Source organism: Scomber scombrus, chromosome 18 (genome assembly GCF_963691925.1).
Source record: "Scomber scombrus chromosome 18, fScoSco1.1, whole genome shotgun sequence".
NCBI classification, from domain to species: Eukaryota; Metazoa; Chordata; class Actinopteri; order Scombriformes; family Scombridae; genus Scomber; species Scomber scombrus.
In genome coordinates, this window is record NC_084987.1 from 2,893,780 (window position 1) to 2,917,191 (window position 23,412).

At 38.3% G+C, this 23,412-nt stretch overlaps 2 protein-coding genes across 8 annotated transcripts in view; one reads left to right on the plus strand and one right to left on the minus strand.

Annotated features, from left to right (window-relative positions):
- The window catches only part of LOC133999049 (NACHT, LRR and PYD domains-containing protein 3-like), a 36,154-nt gene extending 33,348 nt beyond the window's left edge, over positions 1-2,806 (plus strand). For all 7 annotated transcript variants that reach the window (XM_062438168.1, XM_062438169.1, XM_062438167.1 and 4 more), the window contains one exon: positions 866-2,806. In XM_062438168.1, coding sequence (XP_062294152.1) covers positions 866-872 — 7 coding nt within the window. In that variant the 3' untranslated portion in view covers positions 873-2,806. The remainder of the gene's footprint in view (positions 1-865) is intronic.
- Position 2,807: 1 nt separating this feature from the next.
- On the minus strand, positions 2,808-18,822 carry alg1 (ALG1 chitobiosyldiphosphodolichol beta-mannosyltransferase). The gene is made up of 13 exons (XM_062438188.1): positions 18,535-18,822; positions 16,478-16,555; positions 16,296-16,399; positions 14,126-14,274; positions 13,146-13,235; positions 12,013-12,126; positions 10,841-10,956; positions 9,467-9,505; positions 8,139-8,198; positions 7,948-8,058; positions 6,075-6,189; positions 4,575-4,650; positions 2,808-2,939 (listed from the first exon to the last, which is right to left on the minus strand). The coding sequence occupies exons 1-13, from the start codon at positions 18,815-18,817 to the stop codon at positions 2,808-2,810; spliced, it is 1,467 nt and encodes a 488-aa protein (XP_062294172.1). The 5' UTR covers positions 18,818-18,822.
- Between the last annotated feature and the right edge of the window lie 4,590 nt (positions 18,823-23,412).

Sequence of the window (23,412 nt, forward strand, 5' to 3'; positions counted from 1 at the left end):
AGTCAGTATGAAAGCAAAGATCCAGTATTTCCTGGTGAAGCTCCAACCTTCCCAGTGCTGCTTTCCTCAGTGAAGCTTTGAGAGGAGAATGGTGACAGGCTTCAGGATTGGATAGAAAGACAAAGAGAGAGAGAACAGTCAGCCAATCAGATGAGCCAGAAGCTTGTTGTGATCATGTGTTTGAGTTGATGTGAAGACGACTGTTGTTGTGTTGATGTCTGCAGGAAATAAAGCTGGATTACAGCTGACAGCTTTACAACATGTATAGAGACAGTGGTCATCATCATCAAACTGTCACACCATCAAATCTGATCTACATCACTTTACAAATATTGATATGATTCATATTGTTGAAACATAAAGATTCAACATGTTCTTGGTTTGTAGAAACAAACAATTGTGGTGACCAGGCTGCATGTGATGATTTAACAGCAGGAAACATCTTCATATCCCACAGAGACTCTGTAGCTTTAAACTTTGATAAGAGTTGACATGTATCAGCAGTAAATCCATCAGTAAACTGATGAGTGAATGTCTCTGTTTCTGCAGTAATGATGTGTTCATGACTATCAGCATTTTATTTCCTCTGTGTACTTCAGTGAAATCTGCAGAGGAAACACACTTGATAGTAAAAGTGTGTCCAGGTGTGTGAGCTTGGAGCTCAGTGTGTTCACTCCAACACGTTAACATGAGAGCTGAAAGGAAGCAAGCTACGCTGCACAGCTGTTCCACTTCTGGTCTGAACAGGACTGAAGTCCCTGCTGCTCTTTATACTGGATGTGCTGCATCACTGACTGACAGCTGATGAAGTGAGTCTCACTAAACACTCATTTATCACCTCTGTTGTTTCTTCTTCTCTAATCAGCTGGTGATGATCTCTGTCAGAGTGAGAGTGAACATCCAGGAGTGTTGAGAGAGGATCAGCTGGATCCTGATGATCCATCTGGAGTCTGGATCTGGATTTGATCATCTTCACTTAAGTCTCTTAACTGACTACAAACTGAACAGTTATCTCTGGATTTAGCTGACGTCAGAACTTTACAGATGTGTTCTACATGAGTTGTTTGATGTAGATAAAGATAAAAACAGGTGTTATAAGTCAGACTGTGAGTCTGGGCTCATATTTATCAAGCGTCTCAGAATCACACTGAGAGTTAACGAAGACTAAAACTAATGAATGAAGCAGAAGAGAATTGACTGTGACTTTCAGCAGGAGAAGGATTACTGCTGGGAGAGAGTGAGACGTCGCTGTTTTACCACAGTCAGAGCAGCAAAGTAGAAATAATGTCTCAGCTGTAAATATTAAACAGTTAAAATTTGGTATATTATGTGTATAATCAGGTAACCAGGCAGGTAACTTACCAAGGTTATCGAAAAAAACTATGAAGCCAAAATTCAGTACAAGATGATATTTACAAAGTGTTAAGAAAACCTGAGAGATAAAAGTAGCCACATGGTTTCACAGCCTGTAATAATACTGCATCTTGTTCATATTGTACAGACTCATGTTGTAAAGCCTCTCCATGAAGAAAATTGTTCAGTTCCTCTTTCAGCTACACCTCAAGTTAACTTCTGTTCTCTACATGAAGGTAAAAACACTGTAACAATATAAACAGATATTGTTCAGCTGCATCCTCCTCTCTCTAATATAAGGCTGTAGCTGTGCTCTTAGTTGAAACAGCCGAAATTATAAACAAGCCTATAAAGTATTTGAGCTGTTGTAATGAAGCTGAGATGATCTTCATTATGCAACTGTCATGATCAGGGGCTGATTTAGTGATTTTGGGCCTCTAGAGAAACTCAGTCATGGGTTCTCCTTTATACTTTCTTTCACCTTTTTCTCTAACAGACTGTTGGTGTTGGTGGTGGAAGACAAAGCGAAGTTCAACAATAAAACTTGCCTGATTGCACAAAGCAACTAAAACACCACGTCAGGTTAATAAATCTAGCAGCTCATTTTCCTGATTAGGCAGTGGTTAAAAAAAGCACACAGCATAGCCTCCTCCCCTCACACACATCAGAGAATATTAGCACTCCATGTTGAGTAAGCTAGTAGTTTGATGCATGAAACAAACATCCATCAGGATCATGTGACCTCTGTCAAATAGAGGAATCAGTGGAGCCTGTAATGTTTCACTGCCATAAATACTCTGGAGAACTAAAAAACATTAAAAAGAGAGAAATCAGGAAGCTTGGAGTGGAAGAAATGAGTGCAAATAATGTATTTACTGTACCATCAGGTTAGGGAGTCTAATCCATTATCTGAATGAAACTGGGCTGATCAAAGAATTTAGTGTTCAGTGAAATATGGACGATGGATCAGATGTCAGATATCACTTGATATGACTAACTCACACTGCTGCTCCACCGTCTGAATGAAGTGGAGTAAAAGTATAAAGTAGCATAAAGTGGTAATTAAGTCCAGTACTCCACTGACTGTAGCACAGTAAAGATTTTATTAACAAATATACATCATATCAAAGTGTTTTATACATTCAAGTGCTCTGAAGTAGAAAAAAAAAAACATTGTAATGAAATAAAGCTTTTTGTTCATCTCATCATGTTGATCTTCCACCTTCAAGACATTAAAGAGACGTACCTACTTTATTTTATCTCAAATATTCCTAATGAGACTTTCCTGACGTTCATTTACGTGTTTCACTTTCTGTTGTGTCCAAACTTCAAAACCATCCCGACAAACGTCTGGTTGAATTAAGACTTCTTTGTTCTTAAAAAGGAAACTCTTGGTCCAGTTTTAGATGTGTTATAGCTTGAGTATAATCAGTCTTTTAAAGTCCCGCTGGGTGTCATGGACCAGTGATCAGAGGCAGCACGTTCTGGTCCCAGTTGTCGTCCCAGCGCTGCCCTCTGCTGGACCGGAGGTTCCTCCTGAACGCTCCCAGTCTGCCGTCTGAACTGGGAAATTCTGACAGCAAAGACTGAAAACACACAAACACCAAAAAAAACCTCATTAATATCAAATGTGTGATTTAAAGCCTCCAATCATAACATTTCAATCAGAAAGTGTTGATAGTTGTGTGGTTGGTTGCTGATGTTGCAGATTGTCAATCAAATCTGATCAAAGCAAACAGGTCTGATCAACAGAATGAACCGTTTGTCTGTTAAACTCTTAAACAATAACTACAAACTTAACTGGAGTTACTGATGCAGTTAATTAGTAGAAACTATGTACTTATGAATCCACTACTACATGTGCAGGAGAGACAAATGTAAGACAAATTCTCATTACACATTTAAACCATAGACTATATAAAATGGACGTAACATCCGTGACGTCACCCATTGGTTTGTTGACTGCAGTGAATAGTTTCGGATCTGAGCAGTGCCATCTTGAAAATTTCAGGTGCATGCTGGGAAAAATAAAAACATGGATTCTACTTATATGGGCATCAGGAGGAGCATGAGGCGCCCTCCTGAACCTGTGAACTAATCAACCTGTCAATCAGGACGTAGCCACGCCCTAATGCATACCCTGCTTTATCGTCACATATAAAATCAGGGAGGAGAAATGTCCCAAATGAACATCATACTGCATTGAAGAAGGCTTTAAACTAGCGATTGAGACCATAAACACATTTTGAAAACGTTTACTGAGGTTAGAAATCAAGTGAGAAGTTGGTGAATTCTCCATTGACTTGTATAGACACGGAAGTCCTTTTGACACCAAAACGGTCGCCCCCTGGTGGCCTTTTGATAGATTGCAGTTTTAAGTTACTTCCGCGTTGGCCTCATTGCAGAGGACCGGAGCTCCCCGCCTGGTTATAACATGTAGACCTGACTGACTATTGATCCTGTAGTAAACTGTAGCAGACGTATTAGCTGATAAAGCAGAATAGTCGACAATATGATTTAAAGTTGGATATTAGAAATTATATAACACACTTAACATGATTAAACGTGAACAGAAATGGTTCAAAATGTCTTCAATGATATAAAGAGTTTAAAAACATGAGAAAACCCTTGTTTACTACATCTGACATTCAGTCAGTACAGTAGAGTTTTTTTTATATTTATCATCACAGACAAAGTTTTGTTGTCCACTGATGAGACGAATCCTGATGAAGACAGAAACTGAATCTTTCTTAACCTTCCCGTTGTCTTCACTTTAACCGTACAACTTTTATTCTCCTGGGTCAAAGTGAACCCAGTTCGGTTTGACTGTTTATAAAGCATAAGGTATAAATTATCTCCCAGTTCTGTATTGGACCTTATTACCACAGGTTTTACACAACAGGAGGGTTAATGTAAAAGTGATCAGATTTACTCAAAGTCTGCCTGAAACATGAGGCATCAGCAGCTTTTTAATAAGTCAGTTAATGGTTAGTCAATCAACAGAAGATTCATCTGTGATTATCAAAGATGCAAAAATGATTAAAGTGTGTTTTCATCTTTTTAAATGTGATTATTTTATTTTTTTATTTTTTTATTTGAGGACACAAGTGCCAAATTAAGGACAATAATCTGTAGTTGCAGCCGTACACAGGAGATGTTCATGGACACATTTCTTTACGTGAAAAACTAACTTTGTCCTAAAGCTCATAAAAACTTCTCACCTTCAGCTGCTCAGCGAGCTCCTCAGAGTCTCTGAAGATCAGTCCGTTCTCCTCGTGTTTCACCAGCTCATGTAAACTGAGGAGAAACACGTCTGTGTTAACTTTAATTCACATTTCAGTTATTTACAGATTCATTAAAGTCTCAGTTTGTTTCCAAGATAATTTTCCATACTGTCATTTATGGGAGAATTTGAGCTGAAGATGTTCACTGTTTGACTGTTTTTCTGATCCTTTCACTTCACTTTCATATACAGATAACACTGATAATGTGGAAGATGAATCCTCTTGTTTTGCCCTATTAAGTAAAATTAAAAGGACCAGTCTAATGTTTAGTGACATCTAGTGGTGAAGTTACAGAATTCAACCAAATGAATAATTTTCAGTTGATTATCCTTATTTAACCTTTGTGTCGTCCTCCTGGGTCAAATTGACCCCGTCTGTTTTGACTGTTCCTTTTTTCCTCCCTTCCTTACTCCCTCCTTTCCTTCCTTCCTTCTTCCTCGCTTCCATCTTTCCTTCCTTCCTTCATTCCTTCCTTCCTTCCATCTGTCTTCCTTTCCTTCCTTCCTCCCTTCCTTCCATCTTTCTTTCCTTCCTTCGTTCCATCTTTCTTTCCTTCCTTCCTTCTTCCTCCCTCCTTTCTTTCTTTCTTCCTCCCTTCCATCCTTCCTTCTTCCTCCCTTCCATTTTTCCATCTTTCCTTCCTTCCTTCCATCTTTCCTTCTTTCCTTGGCTCGAGGACAACAGGAGGGTTAATCAATCAAAACATACCTAAACATATTATATTCCATTTCTGCCATCTGTTCCACTAGATGACTCTAAATTCTACACACTTTTAAAAAATGGGTCTAAATCAGGAGTGTCAAACATACCAGAACTGGCCCGCTGTGAACATTGCAGAAAAGTAATTCCAGTTAATCAATAAAACGCACCGCTATTCTCGCTTATTTTCACTCATCATTCACAGTCGAGGAATTTGAGAGATAACTGTCCTTCAAATCTGAATCACACTGCAAGTCAAATGTTTCTGCTTGGACACATTTTTATCAGTTTCACATACCAGGATACCCAGTGATGGTTTATTACAGTAAAGTTATAATATCTATGATATATTATTTATAAGTTATCAGTCAATGGTTTTATTAGTCTTTTATTGGGCTGTATGTGGACAGTTTCCATCCGACTGTAAAGCTACATTTTAAAACATTTCCAAAAAAATCTGTAAAGAAAATGCAGATGGATGCTTGTTTCTGTCCAACGCTGTTCTGTTAACGTCCTGATGAACCAACTTTTCATAAACAGTTGGTGGCGCTAATGCTCCAGATTAAAAACTCCAAATATTCACAAAAGAGTCGTGGATGGAAACGAGCATTGATCTGCATTTTCTCTTCAAGATTTTCTGGAAATTAGAGTTAAATTAACACCATTCTGGGATCAAAACTTGGCTGCAGTCACGTTGAGGTTTGTGTATGTAGTCAGAGTCATTTCATTGCTGCTCACCAGTTGAAGTGGATCGCACAGACGGGCAGACAGCAGCCAAACATATCCACCACCTTCATGGGCAGATCCAGACCGCTGGACGACTTGTGGAGACAAACGCCCAGATCTGCTGAACCTGGACGACACACACAAACACACACAAACACATAAAAACTGGGTTCATCAAGAGGAGCAAGAGTTTCTTCTTCTTTTATGACTTTATGGAAGTTGAAAATCAAGTTCTTTCCCGCCTCCTCACATGTACGTTCAACCCTCTTCAGATGATCCAGATCATGGCAGCGTGTCCGGTAGGGACCGATCCAGCTTTTTGCACTTCCGATCCGATACCGATATTGTAGCTTTTAGCATCGGCCGATCCAAGCATGTATTAAAGATTAAAGATATTTACTTATTTTGTTGTTATACTCATGTTGAAAAGGGTTTTACTCTTAAGAACAACTAGCCAACTTAATTAGGTTAGTTTGAATAATCCACAATGGTTGGTAATGAGAAGCTGACCTGTTTATTCTTAACAGGGTTAAATAAACACAAAATAGACAAAATAATAAATAGTCAATTAACCACACAAACTGAATTGGCATCAGTGCTCTGCTCTTGACCAACGAGAGTGTAAACCAAGGCTTAAAAAGCCATCAGTGCAAACAATAGAAAATAAATAGTGGGACGCTGGACAGGTCGCTAGGTGTGCTGAAAAACGCGGACCGGATTTGGGGGGAAAAGCTGAAAAAAACTGGAATGGATTACCTACATCGGTGCGCTGGAAAACACGGACCGGAGTTTTGAAAACAAACTGGATGGGGAGTCCGGATCGGGATTTTCCCGTGCAGGCCGATCCGATATTGATATGCATTTTTTTGCTAATATCGGCGGCCGATCCGATCCAAATATCGGATCGGGACATCCTTAGTGTCCGGTCTTCAAACAGCCCAAAACAGCACACGTTACCCTGCTGTTCACCAGCTCCAAACTGCTGCCAGCATCACATTCAAAACCCTTAAAACTGGCTTACAACCCTACCTGTTGGCTACCCTGCAGCTCACCACGTTTGGTTATGATCAATACCTACGAGAATTGGCTGATCTTTCCGCCATAGAGCCAAAATCAGCACCGTTAGCTCGGAACGCTTCAGGACAGCGTCGGATTTTCCCTAATGGACCATGAACGCCACACAAACTCGCATCGCCACAAATCTACATCAGTAGATCAACGGACAGTAGGAGGTTTTCATCTGGGCAGAGTTATGTATAATGTGTGTATAATACTAAGTCTAAGCCATAGACTCCACTGTGGCTCGCGATTATCTGTCGTGCCCCAAAATTAATAATTAGAATGGATTATTCTTTAATTTCTTATTAATAATACATAATTATTTATCATAATTATTTATCATTATTAATAAACTAACGCACTCCCTTCTACCCTACATTTCCTGGTTCACCTTGTAGTGAGGTCCCAACACAATAATAATGATAATAATAATAATAATAATGACAATAATGATGATAATAATAATAATAACAATAATAACAATAATAATAATAATAATAATATAACTTATTTACAGAACACTTTTCAAAATCCAAGTTACAAAGTGCTTCACAAGGCAGCAAAATACACAAATCATAAAATAAAATCAGTTTTTTAAAAGAGAACAAATAAAAAAACTATTTGATAAATAAAAAACAATTTTAACGAAGGAATAAAAGCAAGAATAGACAAACCGTATTTAAAAATGAGATAAAAAAGGAAAATTCTAACTCAGGAAAGACTCTCTGTGTTTCATTGATTGAGCCGACCGGATTTTACCCCACTGGTAAACTGAGGAGTGTGAGTGTCATAGTGAAATGTGACAGTAACACAGTGTCAGTCTCACCTAATAAAACAGGATAGTCTTCAGCCTCCAACCACGGAGTGCAGATCTTCACATGTTGTAAACGCAATGAGTCAATCAGCTTCCTGTAGTGTTCCTTCTGAGGACCCTTACCTACACACACACACACACACACAGTATAAACCACTGAATACAGACCATTTGACAGATAGACAGAGTGTGAGGGGGATTACCTGTGATCACACACATTAATGACGGTAAAGAAGCTCCTCCTTTAATAAAATCTTCATATTCTGTAAAAAAACAAAAACAGATCAGACGTGAAAAAATGATTCAAAGTAATAATAATAATGATAATAATTAGGGATGTCCGATATTATCGGCCGATATTTACTTAAAAATGTAATATTGGGAAATATCGGTATCAGGTTTTTATAACCGATATTTGTTCTGTAGGCTTCAGCATTTCCGAGCCTGCATGAACGCAGCATGGGACGTTTACCAGCGCTTGATGACATATAACAACAACATGCTAGACTCGTGGGTCGCTAACCGTAGCTAACCGTTGCTAACCGTGGCTAACAAGTTCATAGCGTCCACCGCCATGTACACGAACACACAAACAGAAGGTTTACCTCCTCGTTGTCATTTTCTCTGTCATGCTTTCGGCGAGTCGCCTTTGTGACGTCACCGTCAGAGTCTGGTGGGTCCTTTCTGGGTCCTATTTGGGTCCTATCCGGGTCCTATCTGGGTCCTATCTGGGTCTTTTCCGCGTCCTATCCGGGTCCTATCCGGGTCCTATCTGGGTCCTATCTGGGTCTTATCCGCGTCCTATCCGGGTCCTATCCGGGTCCTATCTGGGTCTTATCTGGGTCCTATTTGGGTCCTATCTGGGTCCTATCCGGGTCCTATCTGGGTCCTATCTGGGTCCTATCTGGGTCCTATCCGCGTCCTATCCGGGTCCTATCTGGGTCCTATTTGGGTCCTATCTGGGTCTTATCTGGGTCCTATTTGGGTCCTATCTGGGTCTTATCCGCGTCCTATCCGGGTCCTATCTGGGTCCTACTCTGCTGGAGATACAACAGCTGAGAGGAGCGAGTGAGAGACGTTCCTAAAAGGTCCCGCATCCAGAAACGGGGCTTATGTCTGTGGTTTGGAACTATTTCCAAGTGTTCCTACGGATAGTAAATGACTGCAAAGCATCATAATAAATATGGCAGTGCCATGTTGGCACTTTTTTCCATAACTTAAGTTGAAGTTGTTCTCTTATTTAGCACAGACAGTGTTTACATCTGGAAAGCCATGTTGCATTTATGTTTGCATCCAGTGGAGCATCACAATACAATTAGGCATAATGTGTTAATTCAACAGTAGGAGATATGTTATGTTGTTACCTAACAGTTTTGGTGTAAAAAGCCTGCAAATATCGGTATCGGGTGATATCGGTATCGGAAATTAAGAGTTGGGGAATATCGGAATATCGGTAGAAAAGTCAATATCAAGCATCCCTACTAATAATGATTTGTTCTTAGTGAAGGTTCAGTATAAAAACATGTGGTACCTTCCAGAGCTTTCAGCAGGATGGAGAAATCTTCATCCTCTGTGGAGACAAAGTGAAATATGATTAGAAACGTTTACAATACCAGTAAAACTACCACTAGCAAAACCTCAAAACCAGTATACCCTTATATATATTAGTAGTATTTCATTCAGTATCTTTTTACCTCTTTACATTTTTTAAAGTGCTCAAATTATTGAAATAACTACAAAACTCTATAATGAAGTATAATCACAGCTGAATGTTTCCCTGAGATTTAAAAATAATAATAATTCGACCTTTTATTATTATTATTATTATTATTATTACTACAGACTGAACATACAATACAAACAATACATTTCTTTAAGATCTTAGGATTTATTTGAATAGTTTTATATCCTCATATCATCAATAAATTAAACTTTATTTATATACAGACTAGCGTAGTTCAAAATGCTTTATAATTAGCTGATATAATAATAATAATAATAAAAATATCAATAATAATAGCATAAAATAATAATATAAAAATAATAATATTAATGATAATAATATTAATAATAATAAAATATCAATAATAATAAAATAAAGTAATATAATAATAATAATAAATAATAATGATGATGATAATAATAATAAAAATATCAATAATAATAGCATAAAATAATAATATAAAAATAATAATAATAATGATAATAATATTAATAATAATAAAATATCAATAATAATAAAATAAAGTAATATAATAATAATAATAAATAATAATTATGATAATACTAATACATACAAATATCAATAATAATAAAATAAAATAATAAAATAATATTTAAAAAAATAATAAAAATAAAAATACATTTTTAAAAAAATAATAAAAGGCAAAACTATAAAAAGACAAAAATTGAGACCAATGCATGCAAGAGAAAATATAAAAATGATAAAAATGTTAAAACATTTAAATTAAATAAGTGTGACTGCAGGTTATATATCTGGGAAGATTTCCTTAGTCTCGTATCACCATATTAACATATCTTGTATATAGTAGAAGACATTAATGTATATTGTAGTTTATTTATTTATGTTGTTTATTATATATAGTATTTTATTTATTTTGCATCACAAGGCTACTGTTGAGTTAATATTGAATTTCCCCCTTAGAGGGATCAATAAAGTTTACCTTACTTTAGTCTCATATCATGATATTATGATAATATATATGTAATATCCATATATTTCACTACAGGAGAAGTCTGACACTCAGCTACAGTCACAGGTGTGTTTATACTGTGCAGCTGCTGAAATTTAATCTTCATCTTCATCAGAGTCTAATACTCCGAATCCACAGAGACGTTTTAAGTTTCAAACTCATATAAATAAAGTTTATGATTATTGAGCAACCTGTCCAGCTGGTGCTGCTGATGAGCAGCGCCGGTCGCTCCGCCCTCAGCGTCACCGTGTCATCAGTGAGGTCACGGACAGAGAAGACCGTCCTCTCCAGCTCGCCGTCCTCACGCCTGGAAACACACGACAGGTTCACAGAGAGCAGATAAAGGTTATTAGAGCTTTGTTTAGCTTTCAGTTTGCTTTTATTTTGTTTGTTTTAGTGAGTTTGATTTAATAGTTTTAGTTTAGTTTTTACTGAGTTTGAGTTTTTCAGAAAAGTCTTGATTAGTGGAAGCTGTAAAGCAGGGATGTCAAACATGAGGCCCGAGGGCCAGAGCCGGACCGCCGAGGGGTTCAATCAGGCCCACTTTCCTTCCTGTGTTATTTCCTTTTGTCCTTTCTTCATTGATTCTTTCCTTCCTTCCTCCCTCCTATCCTTCTTTTCTTCCTCTTATCCTTCCTTCCTTCCTCCCTCCTATCCTTCCTTCATACTATCCATCCTTCATTTCTTCCTTCCTCCCTCCTATCCTTCCTTCCTCCCTTCCTTCCCTCACTTCCTTCCTCCTATCCATCCTTCCTTCCTTTCTTTCTTCCTTCCTCCCTCCTTTCCTTCCTTCCTTCATCCTATCCTTCCTTCCTTCCTCCCTCCCTTCCTCCTATCTTTCCTTCCTTCCTTCCTCCTATCATCCTTCCTTTCTTCCTTAATTCCTTCTTTCCTCCCTTCTTCCTTCCTTCCTTCCTTCCTCCATTCCCTCCTTCCTCCCTCACTTCCTTCCCTCCTTCCTCCCTTCCTTCCTTCCGTCTGGATGAATGGGATAGTTTTGTGTGTGTTTATTTAGGTTATAACTTATTATCTCTGTAAAGCTCTTTAAAATGCTTTTCTACGATATTATGAGAAACATAAACATAAACTTTTAAAGAAACAGCAGCGTTAAATAAAATCCTTTAAAAAAAAAAACAAGCTAAATATTTCATTTTAAACTCATTGTGGCATAAAATTTAAAAAGGAGCTAAATTTGGGATTTGGACTAAAACAGCTTTAAATCAAAGTTTGACACAGAAGGAGAGAAACTGATGCAGCTTCGTTTTTAAAGGATATTTGGTAACTGAGACGTTTCCCTAGCAACACACGTTGGTGCCGACACTTTAACAGATAAACATTTCTCTCTTTTTTTGAAATCTCTCACCCGCTGTGTCTGAACTGAGGATGAGTGTCGGCCATCCTGAAGAAGAGTTCGTGCTGCAGCTTGGGCGGAGTCTCTCTGAAGATGGCGGCCGGTCTGTCGTACAGCGTTGTCGCCCTGCAAACATCAAACAGTCAAATAGATGCTCTTCATCTCATCTGAGACCATAAATGATAAATGATGGTTTATTAAATATAAACCTGAGTCATTCAGACGTTTGTCTTCATATCCTGTGTCCATAATAAGAGTTAAAGAGTCTAAATGGGAATGTTTCCTTCCCTCCTTTCTTCCTTGATTCCTTCCTTCCTTCCCTCCCTCCTATCTTTCCTTCCTCTTATCCTATCCTTCCTTCCTTCATCCTTTTCTTTCCTCCCTTCCCCCTTCCTTCCTTCCTCCTATCCCTCCTTCCTTCCTCCCTCCCTCCTATCCTGCCCTCCTCCCTTCTTCCTCCCTTCCTCCTATCCTTCCTTCCTCCTATCCTTCCTTCCTTCCTCCTTTTCATTCCCTCATTCCTTCCTCCTATCCTTCCTTCCTTCCTCCTATCCTTCCCCCTATTCTTCATTCCTCCCTTTTATCCTTCCCTCCTTCCTTCCTCCTATCCTTCCTTCCTTCCTCCTATCCCTCCTTCCTTTCTTCCTCCTATCCTTCCTCCCTTCCTTCCTCCTATCCTTCCTTCTTCCTCCTATCCCTCCTTCCTCCCTTCCTTCCTCCTATCCTTCTCTCCTTCCTTCTTCCCTCCTTCCCTTCCTTCATTCCTCCCTTCTATTCTTCCTTCCTCCCTCCTATCCTTCCTTCTTTCCTCCTATCCTTCCTTCCTTCCTTCCTTCCTTCCTTCCTTCCATCCCTCCTTCCTCATATCCTTCCCTCCTTCCTTCATTCCTTCCTTCCTTCCTTCCTTCCTTCCTTCCTCCTATCCTTCGCGCCACTGATTATTAATAACGATGCTCAAATTGCAAAAATATCTCCAGCAGCTCAAACTTCTGCATCACTTATTTACTATAACTAAAAGGTTTTTATTATAAATTGAGTGGAGAAAAAAACCCCTATAACGGTCTTTCCTGAACATGAGCATGAACACGAACAGCTCCAGTTAAATCATTTAAGGCGGTGCAACACGTTCACACAGCTATTCTTACTTGATGCCCCAGTTGTTCTGCAGGTCGTCCTTCATGGCGTTCGTCACACACAGGTTGTGAGCAGCCAGAGGACCGAAGAAGTGTTCATACCTGAAAGAAAGAATGAAAGAAAGAAAGAATGAAAGAAAAAAGACAAGAACGAAGTCAGTAGAAAATTAAACTATTAAACCTTTAAACCAGGGGTGTCAAACATGAGGCCCGTGGGCCATAACCGGCCCGCAGAGGAGTCCAATCCGGCCCACTTTCCTTCCTTCCATTTTTCCATCCACCCTTTCCTTTCCCTCTTCTCTTCATTCCTTCTGTTCTTTCTTTCTTTCATTCCTTCCTTCATTCATCTTCCTTCCTTCCTTCTGTTCTTTCTTTCTTTCTTGTCTTCTCTTCCTTCCTTCCATCTTCCTGCCTGTCTTCCCTTCCTTCCTTCTATCTATTTTTCCATCCACCTTTTCTTTCTCTTTCTTTCTTCCTTCCATCTTCCTGCCTGTCTTCCCTTCCTTCCTTCCTTCCTTCCTTCCATATGTTCTTTCTTTCTTTCTTGTCTTCTCTTCCTTCCTTCCATATTTCCTTCCTCTCTTCCTTCTTTCCATCTATTTTTCCATCCACCCTTTCTTTCTTTCTTTCTTTCTTTCTCTCTTTCTTTCTTCCTTCCATATTCATGCCTGTCTCCTCATCCTTCCTTCCATCTGTTCTTTCTTTATTTCTTTCCTGTCTTCTCTTCCTGTCTTCTCTTCCTTCCTTCCTTCCTTTCTTCCTTCCTTCCTTCCTTATGATCCGGCCCACATCAGATCAAATTGTTCTGTTTGTGGCCGTTGAATAAAGACGAGTACACATCAGAAAGTCAAGAATTAAACAACATCTAAAAGATAAAGAAGATATTTCCTATAAATCACCACAGAGTTATAATTCACTTCATAACAGCCACTAATCTATTATTATTATTATTATTATTATTTCATCTCTACAGAGTTGACTCAGTGACCGACCACTTTGCGAGGCGGACCACTGGGTGAGCGGCTCCGTGGCTCAGGGACATGATGGTGTAGCCGTAGTTGTGCCAGTCGATGACGAAGCTGCTGCCGCGCAGAAAGCACACGAGCCAGGACGCGGCGATGCTCGGCAGGCCCGGAGGATTCTGGGATAAAAACCCAAAGACACGAGAGGAAGAGAATCAACAGTCTGAACTCTGCTGTAAAATTAGTGTGAAAAGATCATTGGAATGTTTCATCTGCCGTTGCCGTTTAATGTTCTCATGTCTATGTGTATTTTATTGCATTGTGTGCATAGACTGTATATAAAACGGACGTAACATCCGTGGCGTCACCCATTGGTTTGTGGACTGCTGCTTGGAAGCCAATAGTTTCGGATCTGAGCAGCGCCATCTTGAAAATTTCCGGTGCATGCTGGGAAAAATAAAAACACTGATTCTACTTATATGGGCATCAGGAGGAGCATGAGGCGCCCTCCTGAACCTGTGAACCAATCAACCTGTCAATCACCACGTAGCCACGCCCTAATGCATACCCTGCTTTATCGTCACATATAAAATCAGGGAGGCCAAAATGTCCCAAATGAACATCATACTGCATTGAAGAAGGCTTTAAACTAGAGATTGAGACCATAAACACATTTTGAAAACGTTTACTGAGGTTAGAAATCAAGTGAGAAGTTGGTGAATTCTCCATTGACTTGTATAGAGATGGAAGTCCTTTAGACACCGAAACGGTCGCCCCCTGGTGGCCTTTTGATAGAATGCCGTTTTAAGTTACTTCCTTGTTGGCATCATTTCAGAGGACCAGAACTCCCCACCTGATTGTGTCCCATGTTTTATTTTGCTCATCTTCTTTTTTATCCTGTGGTTGTTTACTTTTAATCTCTTACTTTCTCGGGACAGGAAGTTGCAAATTAACATTCATTATAAACACTGTGATACTTGCTTCAGACAGTTGTTTCATCCTGTCTCTATATATATATATATATATATATATATATATATAGATATAGTAAAGCTGCTCAATTAATGGAAATTTGATTGTGATCACTATTTTGGGGCCAAACGATGTAAAAACTAGTAAAATCGGGGGGAAATGTTTTTTTGTCATTCTCCTGCAAAAAGCTACGCATGTGTATTTCCGTCCCTCCCCCACAGCAGCACTGTAGCTGCCAACACTCCCGTTTCCCGGGTATCTCCCGTATTTTAGACTCATCTCCCGTTTATGTCTTTTCTACCGGGAATCTCCCGTAATTTACAAGCCCCAACTTTGTTTGTTAATAATAATGAGAAGCGCATAATAACAAAGGTTTTATTTTGAAAAGCTTAGACAGGAAGCTGCCGCAGCTCCGTTAGTTTGACAGAAGCTGAAACACACGGCGAAATGTTTGTACTCTAAATAAAAGTGCAGAGTTTCCAGCCTGCGTCAGACGATGCTGAGTTTACTGACTAATTATTATAAACCAGGAAGTGATGTGTGAACTATCATCAGCACTAATATCTCTGCACATGTTCTGCTGTGTGTTGCGTTAAGCGGCAGATAAAAGGCTGCTGGGAGAGAAAATTAATTAAGCGGAATGGACAACAAATGCAGCATCTTTCTAAAGTTAAAAAAAATCGTTTTAATAATCGTGATTTAAATTTTTACCCAAATAATCATGATTATGATTTTTTCCATAATCGAGCAGCCCTAATATATAGTATCTGTCCCTGTTTAATAAACCATAACAATAATAATAATAATAATAGTGTTTCTGAAGGAGGAGATGATTGTGATATATTGTATATGTGCTATTTACGATAACTAATTAATTACATTTATTTAAAAGGAACCAGAAACACGGTGATGAAGCGAGACGGACAAAAACTGAAGAACGACAGGAGTGATGCGATGTCAACGGATTTATAAAAACTACTAAATCAGCTGTTTTAAACTTAAAGCAACAGCATTAAAAAGCTGATTTTGGTCGCTCGTATCTGTGATTTAATTTGTTTTTATTGACTAGTAAAAACTTGTGACCACCTGAACTATAAATCAAGGCTTCGTCTCAGCTTTAGTGATACAAAAACTAAAACTCCTGATGAGATGTTGGTATGAAAACACAAAAACAGTGAAAAAAAAAACCTCCCAAGAACTCGGTTTTTTAAGCGTTTTAGTGACGAACCTGCATCAGAATATGAGACTGCAGCTCCATGTTCAGCAGCACGCGAAGAAGCTGCAGAGTCTGAACCGCCACCTTCGTCACATACGTGAGGATTTTAGGTCCAACTGGAGAAAAAAAACACTTTTAATTAACAAAGAGAATAAAAGAACAAAAAAAAGAGGAGAAAACACTGAAGCTGTTACCTTTAATTCCTTTCACTTCTGATATGGAGACGATCTTTATGTTCTCCTGTGTCAGAACGTCTCGATGAGGTTTAGTGTCTGAAATTAAAACATTCAACAACAGCTTTTTATAATTCATTATATATGTTTAACTTTCTTATTAAATGCAATAAAATGTAAACTAAACACACACTACTGTTCCTTTTAGTTAGAGCTGCACTGATTACACAATTCATTGATTAATTGAGTCATTTTAAAGACACAACGTATAGAAGAATATTCAGTTCAAACCAAAGAAAACAGAAAATGTTCATAAAAAGTATTGATAATTATTTTTGAGCCATTTTAATAGAAAAGATTTCCACATTTTCTGGTTTCAGCTTGTTAATTATGAGCATTTTCTGATTTCGTTGGTCTGTTCTGACAATAAACTGAATATTCTTGTATATATAATGTCTTTAAAATGACTCAAAATGATTAATTAATTATAAAAAAAATAGTTGGGGATTCATTTTCTGACTCGAGTCATTGATTCATCTATTTGTTTTTACTTTAAAAGAAACTAAAAACAGTAACTGATAGTGAAAAATAGTTGATTTACAGTGAAGTTACAAATACAGAATTATTAAAATACTAAAGTCCTGCATGAAAAATCCTCCTACAGTAAAAGTACTGCAGTATTATGAGTGATGTAGTATGCAGTATTACAGTAAAAGTACTGCAGTATTATGAGCGGTGTAGTATGCAGTATTACAGTAAAAGTACTGCAGTATTATGAGTGATGTAGTATGCAGTATTACAGTAAAAGTACTGCAGTATTATGAGTGATGTAGTATGCAGTATTACAGTAAAAGTACTGCAGTATTATGAGTGATGTAGTATGCAGTATTACAGTAAAAGTACTGCAGTATTATGAGCGATGTAGTATGCAGTATTATAGTAAAAGTACTGCAGTATTATGAGCGGTGTAGTATGCAGTATTACAGTAAAAGTACTGCAGTATTATGAGCGATGTAGTATGCAGTATTACAGTAAAAGTACTGCAGTATTATAGTGATGTAGTATGCAGTATTACAGTCAAAGTACTGCAGTATTATAGTGATGTAGTATGCAGTATTACAGTAAAAGTACTGCAGTATTATGAGCGATGTAGTATGCAGTATTACAGTAAAAGTACTGCAGTATTATGAGCGATGTAGTATGCAGTATTACAGTAAAAGTACTGCAGTATTATGAGCGATGTAGTATGCAGTATTACAGTAAAAGTACTGCAGTATTATGAGCGATGTAGTATGCAGTATTATAGTAAAAGTACTGCAGTATTATGAGCGATGTAGTATGCAGTATTACAGTAAAAGTACTGCAGTATTATGAGCGATGTAGTATGCAGTATTACAGTAAAAGTACTGCAGTATTATGAGCGATGTAGTATGCAGTATTACAGTAAAAGTACTGCAGTATTATGAGCGATGTAGTATGCAGTATTACAGTAAAAGTACTGCAGTATTATAGTGATGTAGTATGCAGTATTACAGTAAAAGTACTGCAGTATTATGAGCGATGTAGTATGCAGTATTACAGTAAAAGTACTGCAGTATTATAGTGATGTAGTATGCAGTATTACAGTAAAAGTACTGCAGTATTATGAGTGATGTAGTATGCAGTATTACAGTAAAAGTACTGCAGTATTATAGTGATGTAGTATGCAGTATTACAGTAAAAGTACTGCAGTATTATGAGCGATGTAGTATGCAGTATTACAGTAAAAGTACTGCAGTATTATAGTGATGTAGTATGCGATAATTACAGTAAAAGTACTGCAGTATTATAGTGATGTAGTATGCAGTATTACAGTAAAGTAGTGGTTTGGTCCTCTGACTGATATATTATTATTATGACATCATTAGATTATTAATAGTGAAGCATCAGTGTTAGAGCAGCATGTTACTGTTGTAGCTGCTGGAGGTGGAGCTAGTTTACACTACTTTATATACAGTTAGCTAGTTTAGTCCAGTGGTTCCCAACATAGGGCTCGGGCCCCTCCAAAGGGTCAGCAGATAAATGAGACACTTTCTTACCTAAAAACCCAACAAAGGTGACCTGATATCCGTGCTTGCTGAGCGACAGGACGTGATACTGCATCCGAGGGCTGCGGCCGATGTCTCCCAGCACCAGGACACACACCCGGCGGTCGGTCCCGCCGTCCCGCCGCCGGAGCCTCCGGAGCAGCAGCAGCAGCAGCGGCGGCCCGGTAACAGCCGCCGCACCGCCAACCGGACCCGGTGCGTAAAGTAGCGCTACAAGAGTCGCAATTAGCGCAAAGACTGCAAGTAAACCGGCGCTGCTGCAGCACGTCGCCATGTCTGTTTGTGATGAGTGATGACGCGGCTCACCGAGGGGGTGGGGCTTCATATTTAAAGGGACCGCAGCCTGCATGAGGCGTTCAGGTCCAACCAGAAAAAAGGGTTTTAACCCTGTTGAGCCTGAACTGAACCTTCAAGTTATTGCCAGAAAATTAAAATTCTTTTAAACTGGAGTTTATTGGACCCTCTGACAAGTTATTAAAAAAGATTAATTAAATAACACTTTGCATGTATGAGTTTTGTTTTGTATCATATTTGATTTACTGGGAATGTTTTGCAATTTATTATTCATAGCATGATGTTTTTTAAACACACAAAAACATATTGAATACAACTTCATCATGTTGGTGGCAGCATAAAGGTTGAAAGTGATCAAATAAAATATACAGTAATCAAACTCTGTATGGTCAAACTGTATGTATGAATTTACTAAGTTAAGACCCACAAATACTGCTCTGTTTTTTATTACCTCACAGTATAGTTCATGGGTATATAAGGTAAATAAAATAAAACAAAGAAAGCCTAGGGGTGGGGCCCCTCCAAAGGGTCAGCAGATAAATGTGAGGGGTGGTGAGATGATTAATGGGAGAGGAAAGAAGAACAAACTAAGTTCTGATACACAAATGTGTTTTCAGTTGTTGGACTTTTTCTCTAATCTTTGATTTTTGCTGAAATATTGGATCATTTGAACATTTATTGAAATGAAAGCATGTGAGAAGTTTAGAGGGAAAAATCACTATTTGGTGGAGCTGTTAACAACTCATAGACATCTGAAATGTGAGCCGACTACACACTGCTGTCTGGTTTCATCTTTAACAATGTGTTGTATTTATAAAGCTTGTTATATTATCCATTGTGTCAAATCTGCATCTGAAAAGTAACTAAAGCTGTCAAATAAATGTAGTGGAGTAGAAAGTACAATATTTCCCTCTGAGATGTAGAAAGTAGCATCACATGGAAATACTACAGTAAAGTACAAGTACCTCAAACTGTACTACAGTAAAGTACAAGTACCTCAAACTGTACTACAGTAAAGTACAAGTAGCTCAAACTGTACTACAGTAAAGTACTAGTACCTCTAACTGTACTACAGTAAAGTACAAGTACCTCAAACTGTACTACAGTAAAGTATAAGTACCTCAAACTGTACTACAATAAAGTACAGGTACCTCAAACTGTACTACAGTAAAGTATAAGTACCTCAAACTGTACTGCAGTAAAGTATAAGTACCTCAAACTGTACTACAATAAAGTACAAGTACCTCAAACTGTACTACAGTAAAGTATAAGTACCTCAAACTGTACTACAATAAAGTACAAGTACCTCAAACTGTACTACAGTAAAGTATAAGTACCTCAAACTGTACTGCAGTAAAGTACAAGTACCTCAAACTGTACTACAGTAAAGTACAGGTACCTCTAACTGTACTACAGTAAAGTATAAGTACCTCAAACTGTACTACAATAAAGTACAAGTACCTCAAACTGTACTACAGTAAAGTATAAGTACCTCAAACTGTACTGCAGTAAAGTACAAGTACCTCAACTGTACTACAGTAAAGTACAGGTACCTCTAACTGTACTACAGTAAAGTACAAGTACCTCAAACTGTACTACAGTAAAGTACAAGTACCTCAAACTGTACTACAGTAAAGTACAAGTACCTCTAACTGTACTACAGTAAAGTACAAGTACCTCAAACTGTACTACAGTAAAGTATAAGTACCTCAAACTGTACTACAGTAAAGTATAAGTACCTCAAACTGTACTACAGTAAAGTACAAGTACCTCAAACTGTACTACAATAAAGTACAAATACCTCAAACTATACTACAATGAAGTACAAGTACCTCAAACTGTACTACAATAATGTACAAGTACCTCAAACTGTACTACAATAAAGTACAAATACCTCTAACTGTACTACAGTAAAGTACAAGTACCTCAAACTGTACTACAGTAAAGTACAAGTACCTCAAACTGTACTACAGTAAAGTACAAGTACTTCACACCTATTTACTTTACACTGGGAATAAGTCATGAGTATTTTCTGCATTTCTGTTTTTATATAATTATAAACTGAATATCTGAGTTTTGATCTGTTGGACTCTGAGACACATTTTGACATTTTTTTTGTTTACATTTAAAACACACCCAACGTGTTTGGAGACAGAAAATACACTGCAGGTAAAAAAAAAACAATATTGACTTTGAGCAACACAAACATTGTTAGTAACGGCGTCCTTCGCCTATAAACGGAAAACGTGTTCCTGCACATGCTCAGTAAACACTTCAGAGACTTAAATGATCACTTTTAGCCTTTAGAGACTTTAGAAGATCGTTCATTGTTGATTTGGATCCAAACGTTTGTTTAAAATATAGAAAATCACCAGAATTATCCTTTAAAATTACAGCTGATTTATTTCCACAGCTGTATTCCCAAAACTTTATTGAAGGTTTGCAATGTACAAACAAAAAAAGTGTTTCTACTAAAATGTTCAGAGTTTAAGTGAGATGATACTTCAGATCATTTCTGGAGTAAACTGCTTCACATCGAGGTGAGAGGACGTTTAGTGTTTTTCAATGTGAAGATGTAAATATCCAACTCTTCAGTGTTTCTCTTCTTTTACACAAAGAGTTTATAATAAAACATCATTAGCATTAAACAGTATGAAGAGAGAGCGATAGTTAGGAAGGTTTATTTCTTAGCTACGACAAAAGAAAAACATGTGGTTGTTAACTTTGCTGGCGGCAAAAAATCCCAGTTGGGGATTATTGTCACATGTTGGTATTTATACACATATGGTATGATGTATCAAGCTCTTTCTTTCTTTTAAGGGAACAAAATGACCTGGAACTTTGTTATGAAGACAAACAAAGAGTCAGACTCCTCCAGATGTGAAGCTCAGAGCAGTCAGAGAGGTGAAAATGAACAATATTGTCATCTAAGGACAAAAAAACAACAGGGTTGGTCGTCACATTCATCAGATCTCGGCCTCTAGAGGGCGCTGTGCTGTGCTGATGTTACAAAGTGTTGCCACTGAAATGTTTAGAGTTTAGGTGAGATGATACTTAACCCTCCTGTTGTCCTACAGTCAAGGAAGGAAGGAATGATGGAAGGAAAGATGGAAGGAAAGATGGATGGATGGAAGGAAGGGAAGAAGGAAGGAAGGAAGGAAAGGAAGGAAGGAAGGAAGGAAGGAAAGAAGGAAGGAAGGAAGGAAAGATGGAAGGAAGGACAGATGGAAGGAAAGAAGGAAGGATGGAAGGAAGGAAGGAAAGAAGGAAGGAAGGAAAGGAAGGAAGGAAGGAGGGAAGGAAGGAAGGAAGGAAGGAAGGAAGAAAGGAAGGAATGAAAGAAGGAAGGATGGAAGGATTGAAGGAAGGAAAGATGGAAGGATGGAAGGAAGGAAGGGAAGAAGGAAGGAAGGAAGGAAAGGAAGGAAGGAAGGAAGGAAGGAAGGAAGAAGAAGGAAGAGGAAGGAAAGATGGAAGGAAGGACAGATGGAAGGAAAGAAGGAAGGATGGAAGGAAGGAAAGAAGGAAGGAAGGAAAGGAAGGAAGGAAGGAGGGAAGGAAGGAAGGAAGGAAGGAAGGAAGAAAGGAAGGAATGAAAGAAGGAAGGATGGAAGGATGGAAGGAAGGAAAGATGGAAGGATGTAAGGAAGGAATGAAGGAAAGATGGAAGGATGGAAGGAAGGAAAGAAGGAAGGAAGGAAAGATGTAAGGATGGAAGGGAGGAAGGAAGGAGGGAGGGAAGGAAATAAGGAAGGAAGGAAGGAAGGAAGGAAAGATGGAAGGAAGGAAGGAAGGAATGAAAGATGGAAGGAAGGAAGGAAGGAAGGAAGAAGGAAGGAAAGGAGGGAGGAAGGAAGGAAGGAAGGAAGGAAGGAAGGAAGGAATGAAAGAAGGAAGGTAGGAAGGGAGGAAGGAAAGGAAGGAAGGTGCAGCAGATGTGTTAGGTTGTTGTATTTCAATTAAACTAAACATTTTATATATATTTTTTAAGACTGTATACATTCTTTATGTCCATTAAAATAACACAGGGACAGCCAACCCCATCGTGGGGTTGGCTGTCACAAGTGCACAAGACATATTTGACGGCTCATATCTTTATAACAGAATCAGCGGAGAGTAAAACCTCTCTACTCCTATCTTACACTTTAGGCTTTCATTACAAATTAAAAGGGAATGTATTCAGTTTATGGTGTATGAGGAATTCAAAGGAAAGTAAAAAGTGTGACTACCAACCCCGTTCTGCCCTACATAATTTATTTTCTTTGAATTCGAAAGAAGTAATAATGTTCTTCCCTTCAATGTTGATTGTATGTGTTGTTTTGCACAGTACTTCCTCTCAAGTTCTTTCCAACATAAACTGCTATATCAGCAACCATAAAACAAGTGAGTTACACTTCCAGGTTCAGTTTTTACAAAAGGTACATTTGTTATTGACGTCTTCCACAGCTGTTTTAACTCATTTCTAACTCTCTCTCCCCCCCCCCCCCTCCTCTCTCTCTCTCTCTCTCTCTGACGTCACATACCTCCTCCTCCTCCTCCTCTGTTATCTGAGCCTCATCCCGTCCTCTCTGCCCC

Bases quoted from the DNA above. Each gene is read 5' to 3' on its own strand.
- alg1 (XM_062438188.1), bottom strand. From the start codon at position 18,817: ATGGCGACGTGCTGCAGCAGCGCCGGTTTACTTGCAGTCTTTGCGCTA. The intron at 16,556-18,534 runs GTAAGAAAGTGT...TTTTAATTTCAG, and splicing joins CACCTTTGTTGGGTTTTTAG to ACACTAAACCTCATCGAGAC. The intron at 14,275-16,295 runs GTTCGTCACTAA...TTTTTATCCCAG, and splicing joins AGTCTCATATTCTGATGCAG to AATCCTCCGGGCCTGCCGAG.